The 7,508-nt window shown below is 31.4% G+C and overlaps 1 protein-coding gene across 2 annotated transcripts in view; it reads left to right on the top strand.

The window, feature by feature from the left end:
• The first annotated feature begins 4,604 nt into the window (after positions 1–4,604).
• The window catches only part of LOC108751915 (integral membrane protein GPR155), a 4,475-nt gene continuing 1,571 nt past the window's right edge, over positions 4,605–7,508 (top strand). The window contains exons 1-8 of one of the 2 annotated variants that reach the window (XM_018492401.1): positions 4,605–4,772; positions 5,149–5,255; positions 5,346–5,473; positions 5,644–5,933; positions 6,018–6,829; positions 6,942–7,006; positions 7,092–7,238; positions 7,324–7,463. In XM_018492401.1, the coding sequence (XP_018347903.1) occupies positions 5,253–5,255; positions 5,346–5,473; positions 5,644–5,933; positions 6,018–6,829; positions 6,942–7,006; positions 7,092–7,238; positions 7,324–7,463 (1,585 nt within the window). In that variant the 5' untranslated portion in view covers positions 4,605–4,772; positions 5,149–5,252. Of the gene's footprint in view, positions 4,773–5,109; positions 5,256–5,345; positions 5,474–5,643; positions 5,934–6,017; positions 6,830–6,941; positions 7,007–7,091; positions 7,239–7,323; positions 7,464–7,508 lie in introns of both variants that reach the window. The other variant, XM_018492402.1, reaches the window with a different exon arrangement.

Here is a 7,508-nt window from a genome sequence, read left to right as displayed (position 1 = left end):
ATATATATGAGTGTATATATAATTAAGCTTTTTTGTGAATGTCACTTCTTTTCCTCGCGTTATCGGCAAAGATAAAACGCGACTATGCAGCATTTAAAGTAATCATTCGAGAGATTCGCCTTTTCAGAAAGAATTTCTAATAACAAAACAAAAAATATTCTTGACGTACTTACTTTTATCGCAACCTCATGTAGAATAAAATAAAATAATATTAAGCTTAGATCAATAATTCCTATTCTCCTCCCTCGAATTAAACAAGTTTGATTTAATGTCTTGAGACAAGAGTAACAGATATAAATTTAAGTTTACATATTCTTTTAGAATATATTATATAAATCTTTGTCCGAAGTTATAATGGCGATAATGACGTCATAACATTTGGCATAAAATCGATGTCTAAAATTATTTTATATTAGATTAAAAAATTTTTTATTTAAGAGTCAAATATTTTATTGTTAATAGTAAATATAATTTGTCTCTATATCAATTCTATTTTATGATAGATCAAAAATAATAATATTGAATCCGGAAATATATTTTATGGATGCGTGTATATGTTCCACTGAAAAAAATCGGATGTAAGCCGACGATGTACGGTTTCAACTATCAGCAAGATACCTTGTGTGCCAAGGAATTTGTACGCGATCGCAATTATACGTCCGTCTGCTTACGTAAGCACGAATAAGCACGCGTCGACGTGATCAGAGGATTGCGTGTGTAAGAGGTGCTCGCGAGAAAATTATATGGTTTAAGGAAAAAGTTTTATTAAAAAAAGGGACAGCACTCTCTCTCTCTCTCTCTCTCTGCGGAACTACAAAATTGCGACGCAATTTCGCTGCACTCTGTTGAGTGGAAACCGCATGCGAGCGCGATATATAGCACACTCGCTGTGTATTTGACTGTGCGTAACCGATAATGATTTTTCAAACTCTTTGCTTTTATGACACAAGATACCATCTGTTGGTTTACATCCGCAGAAAACGCTCACAAAAAATTTTAAGTGGTAGAGACGATAACGATAAAGTCAAGATATATGCTGATGGTTAATGTCTTTTCGCGGTCAACTTTACTTACAAAACTAATCCAACTAAGCGTGTGTGTGTGTGTGTGTGTGTGTGTGTGTGTGTGTGTGTTTGTGTGTGTGCACAGCATATTACGCATTAAAATTATAATCTGTATCACTACGTTGCTGAAAATGAGTTTAATCTGTAGTAGATTAGTTTCATGATGTTATAAACGACTATAAGTTATTTTTACGCTTAGACATTTATAAGATATTTACTCTCTTAGACATTTAGACATTTGTGTATAAATCTTTTTGATATAGAAATTACGTCAGCAATAACTTGCTTACGATGGATATATATGCTTTCTTTTGCGCTGTTTTTGTTATCTTTACATTTATAACGAAATAAGAAGGCAATAACATACACATGTATTATTACCTTCTTATTTTCACTAATATATGCATAAACTAAATAAAGTCACGGCTTAATAAGATATCGAGAGCCAATAATAAGTGATGAAATGGTCTGATTTTTATTTTTAAATATTTTGATAACAATATCGAAATAAGAATCTATACAACAGATTCGCAATATCTTTGATCTTCTCACATTAACTGAAACTTCTTTGGCAAAAAAATTGGTATAAAAAAACAGAAGAACTATATAAATTGAAGCAAGATCTCAGAATTCTTAGTTTTTTGTAGATATTCATAGTGGAATGTAAAGTGGCGTTGTTCGTTTCGTGATACAAGATACGACAATGTTTCGTAAAAACTCGTTATATAACATCAAAAGATATAAATATAGAAAGAATAGAGAATTTCTTAGTTTTTAAAACAAGCAATGTCTTTTTACGTTCCTACTACGAATATCTACGAAAAATTAAGAATTTCTAAGATCTTGTCTCAATCTATGTAGTTTTTTGTAAAAATTTTTCCACTAGGATTGGCGGAAATACGATCTAAAGATACAATCGATTTCGCAATGTTCGAAAACTCTGAAAAAGCAAAATGCCATTTTATCGATCGCTTTACGCAATCTACGGCAAATCATATCAATGACCGAGCTAACTGCGCATAATAAAATCTAGCGAGCTTCTTCAATCATACGCCTACAATAAATCAGTTATTTCGAGCAATAGTTCATGCTTGATATTTCAGGAGATAAACAGAATATCATTTTTGTAGCATATATTTAATGTTAAATATTTATTTTTAAAATTTATAATAAAAAAGTTTGTACGGCTAATACATATTTTTTTGTCATTTAATCGCATTACGTATAGGTATTGCTGCTTTAATATATTCTTACGTAGCAGTACCTGCAAGGTTCTCAGAAAATACAAATAGCATAAAGTGCTCTTTCAGCGCTTTGTAATCGCGCCACTACTGTGCTACGTGGGTTTTATTTAAGTACATGTTACACGTACTCAAGAATCTTTAAGTCTGTTCTTTTCGGCTGGACTTCTTACACGATTTATCCTTCCTCTTTTTCTCTTCACGTCGGAGAAAAAAAGAGGAAAGATCGATGTATGAGCGTAAAGAAGTTCAGCTAAAAAGAAACAGGCCTATTATGTTAATATTCATTCTCTTAATTGTTACATCCCAGTGAGAAATGATAATGAAATTGATATTGAATCGACGTCGATTCGACGTCGAAATCATCAAATCATCGACGTCGATATCGATTCGACATCGATTTCATTGTTATTTCTCACTGAGTTTTTTACTTTTATGCTCTTACTCTTTATTTTTTTGTTTATCCAATAGGTAAATTACTATATAGTTTATCTAAAGATGGAACAACCGACCCTAAGTGTTATTAATTTTTTATAAATATAATAATTAATATAGCATTACTCATGTGTTTCATTAACAATTATAAAAAAATTATCTATTAAAATTTAATTACAATTAGTATTGACAATAATAAGATTAGAAATTAATATTGAATTTAAAAAAAAATGTCCCTTTCCCTTCTTAAGCAATTGATCATTTTAATCTAAATTCACGCGTAATAATACCTACGATCCTGGAAGTAGATTGGTATTATATATACAGAGTGTTAGTTAAGTATGTTGCTATACTTAACAGAGCGATTCTTTGGTTTATTTCAAATAAAAAAGTCCACATAAACATATATCCTAAACGGCTTAGTTTCCGAAATACAGGTTAATGTTCGCAAATGTTTGACGGTAAATTGCGTTGGAGATATCTTCCTGCATAAATATATCTTGCTTCACGTGAGTTACCATTCGTATAACCGTAAATAAAGTGACAAAGTCAAAGTCAAAGTCTTCTAGATCACCAGACTTAAATCCTTTGGATTATTTCCTTTGGGGGCATCTGAAATCATTGATTTATACTATCCCAATTGAAATGAGAATGATTTGAGGAATCGAATAGTTGCTTCATGCGAGGCAATACGTAACACACCTGGTATCTTTGAGCGTGTACGTTAAGAAGAAGGTTCGATGGATGTATCATGGCGCAAGGTGGACATTTTCAATTTATTTAATTGTTTTATCAGAAGAACTGAAACCTATTTTTGTTTTTCTGTTTTTAACTAGTTTTTGACTAATTGCTGTATTTCTTTCAAATAAACAGATTATTACTACATGTTTAAATTTTTTTATTTCGGAAACTAACCCGTTTAGGATACATGTTTATATGAACTTTTTTACTTGAAATAAACCAAAGAATCGCTCTGTTAAGTATGGCAACATATTTAACTAACACTGTATATATAGGGTGTCTTGCAATTTTTTGACAAGCACTTTTGTGTAAATAGAGCAGACTAAACTGAATTGAAAAGTCTTCTACCATTTTGCAATTTTCGCAACAGTTAACAAGATATTAAACTATAAAAATCACTGAATATTAGTTTTCAATAATTTTTTATTCATATACTATCAACTTTACAGAAAAACAGTAAGAGACAAAAATTGCTTATTTTTTTCTCATAAAGTTCTGAGAATTTTTTCAGAATTTTTTAATACCGTATTTTTTCATGTTAGTAAAAATAATTGTCAATAAGAAAATGCAGCACTGAAAAGTTGATAAAAAATTCTGAAAATAATTCTTAGTACTTTATGAGAGGAAAATAAATAATTTTTGTTTCTTGCTGTTTTTCTTATAAAGTTGATAGTATTTGAATAAAAAATTATTGAAGATCAATATTCGGCAATTTTTTAGTAATTAATATCTCGTTAATAATTGCGAAAATTGCAAAATGGTAGAGGATTTTTCAGAGGATTTTTCGACTCAGTTTAGTCCGCTCTACATAAAAATGCTTGGCAAAAAATTGCGAGACACCCTGTATATATAGTTAAAAATATACGAATAATGATAAGAGAAAGAAAAAGAAACGGAATATAAATAACTTTGAAGAGCATGTATTTTTCTTCGGGCTCGCAGAATAAAATAAAATAATGACATTTCGAATGATCAATCTGATCTCATACCTGGGCGCGTGATTGTTTCGCGAGAGTCACGTGATAGCGCGGGACCAATCGCCGCTTATTTTGCGCATTTACTGTAGTTGTCAATATTCGCGACTGCGCGGGATTACCTGCTTTGCGTGACGTGACTTCGCGCTTGTCGTGAATGGCTTACTGGACTTTGTTCCTGCGGTGGCGGTTTGATAAAAATCGTTGTTATAAGATCTAGACAACTAGACATCGCGGGATTTTTCTATCCTTTGTCACGTTCAGAACAGAAATATGCACTTTGATTAATCGATTTTTTTAATTCAGTGATATTTCAGGTAATAATTGTGCGACGAGTGTCGATTCATGATTTTGAACATCTGTTCGAATTGGCAGAGGACTTGGATCGGCGATCATCGAAGGAGAAGAGAACGTTGATAATAATTTATTATCTCTTCTCTGTCGATGAAGTATTTTCCGATCTTACGTAAATTATGTATACTCTGCGAGTGTGTTTTTTAATGTGCATATCAAAAAGATATACATATATAAAACATTATTTCACTTTTAATCTTTCTTCATCAATGTTACTGATAAGTCTATTAGAATGTAAATCGGACAAATGTGAAAGGATTTTGTGTGCAAGAAGTTGAGAAACACTATTTGTGCTTGCAGGTTTTATAATTTTGAAATATACATATTCTTTATTTATAGAGATATGAAGACAATATCATACAAGTTTACTACACAAAGGGATCAGTTTTATGACACTAATGAAACATTAAGGAGATGATAATATTTTTCATCTACCAAAAAAAATGGTATATATTACTGTTTAATTGTTTATTACTGTTGATTATGTTAATATGTGTAAGGCTTAATTATATATCTTGTATTTTTTTCTGATTTAGATTAATAAAGAAAGTATTGTATCGACATCTTCATTATTAAGCATAAATCAATATGCGGAGACAGCGGATGGCCCAACTGATAACTTGTATCTTGCACTGATACAATGCTTCGGCATTATATTATGTGGGTAAGGATACATTTAAATACTGATTACTAAACTGTCTGATAAGCAAACTTTATTAAAGTTTGAATATGCACTTGAATTTTTCTGAAATTGTGCACTATTTCTCTTAGACTTCTCTATATGATGAATTTAAGTAAAGATTATATATTTTATGATATATGTTTATATTGCAGATATATAGCGGGAAGATTTGGTATGATAACAAAGACCGGAGCAAATGGTCTGAATACTTTTGTTGGCACCTTTGCTTTGCCATCTTTAATTTTTTTGTCTCTGGCAAAGCTTCACTTTACACTAGTTAATTGGAAATTTCTTCTTGCTGTATTGCTTGCCAAGAGTTGTGTCTTTATTACTGTACTTGTAGTTTCATTAGTAATTCAAAAGCCATCAAATCCTGGGCGCGCCGCGCTTTTTGCAATATTCACCACTCAGAGCAATGATTTTGCTATTGGATACCCAATGAGTAAGAAGAGAGAATAGATTTCTATACAATTCCAAAATGTTTCATATTATCCAATGTATTTCACGTTAGATATTGTCCTTTCAGTTTATGCCCTCTATGGAAGAACACATCCAGAATATGCTACTTATTTATATCTGATGGCTCCCATATCATTGGCGATTTTAAACCCAATTGGTTTTGTATTACTGGAGATAGGCAAGCGACGTAGGGAGGAGCACACAAATTGTAAAGACATGGTTTATTCGATTGTGAAGGGTGTCGTGCTGAATCCTGTACTTTTCATGACAGTCTTGGGCATTATAGGAAATTTTATCTTTAATCATAATGTACCGCGTTTGCTTGCCACAATTCTCGAGGTGTTCGGTAATGCTTTTTCCGCTAGCGCATTGTTCCTCCTCGGTATAATGATGGTAGGAAAAATACATAAATTAAAAGGTACAGCGCTAGTTATACCAGGTATACTGATCTCTGTGAAGCTGCTAGTATTGCCTCTAGTCATAAGAGAGTCTATTATTCTCTTGAATGCCGGTGATAATGTCACGGAAACGAGAAATTTGAGCACATACGGCTTCCTGTATGGTACTATCCCGACAGCGCCGGCTCTATTTATTTTCACTTTACGATACAATACCGAGATTGACTTAATTGCATCAGCTATGGTAGCTTGTACGTTTCTCTCTGCTCCACTTATGTTTGTATCAGCTAAAGTGATCAATGCAGTTTCTGCTGGAATTACACCAGCTAGTTATGCACAGCAACTTAATAACTTTTCCTTTGATATAAGCGTTGCATCAGCAGCAGCTTGTATATGGTTGTTGATATGCTTCCTTGGATTTGGACGAAAAAGATATAATAAAGTCACTCACCGATGCACTTTGTGCATCGTAATTGCACAGGTACATATAGGCGACAATTATTGAATATATTTTTTTACATATTTAGTTTTTATAAACATGTATTTCTATACGTTATACATTTTTGTACGAAATATTTTCTATTTATTTTCAGTTTGCAATAGCAATAGGTGTGATAATATGGTCAAAACTTGACTCAGATAGTAATCAGATATTATGGTAATTATAAAACTTTTTAAATAATTATTCGGTAATATTCGGTTTTATCAAATATAATTTTATTAATCATTCTTGTTAATTACAGGTACATCCAATTTATTTTAATAACTACTGGTGTATATGCAAGTAGGATATGGACAGCTGCAATTGCAGCAACATTACTATTCCTGAGTTCACGCTCATTATCTTTTGTTGAAAATCTACAAAAATGGTTTTATCTTTTTGGATGGGGGTACGACTATATTATTATAATTTATTTTAATTTAAATTACTTATAATATTGTTATGTACTATATAATATATATATTAATTTATAGAGTGCCACTTCTAATGGTGACATTAATATGCATCACTGTTAGATTAAATCCGTCTGATCTTGATTTAAAAAATCCAAATTTTCAATTGGGCAGGATTCAAGCCGCTATATCTTCATTTGTATTAATATTTTGCTTTATAGGTATGTTATAAGAAATATATATATACGTTAAAAGTATTTATTTGT

This window comes from Trachymyrmex septentrionalis, unplaced genomic scaffold (genome assembly GCF_001594115.1).
Source record: "Trachymyrmex septentrionalis isolate Tsep2-gDNA-1 unplaced genomic scaffold, Tsep1.0 scaffold53, whole genome shotgun sequence".
In the NCBI taxonomy this organism is placed as follows: Eukaryota; Metazoa; Arthropoda; class Insecta; order Hymenoptera; family Formicidae; genus Trachymyrmex; species Trachymyrmex septentrionalis.
The sequence above is the reverse complement of the archived record's forward strand: the minus strand, read 5'-3'. Positions and strand labels throughout refer to the sequence as shown.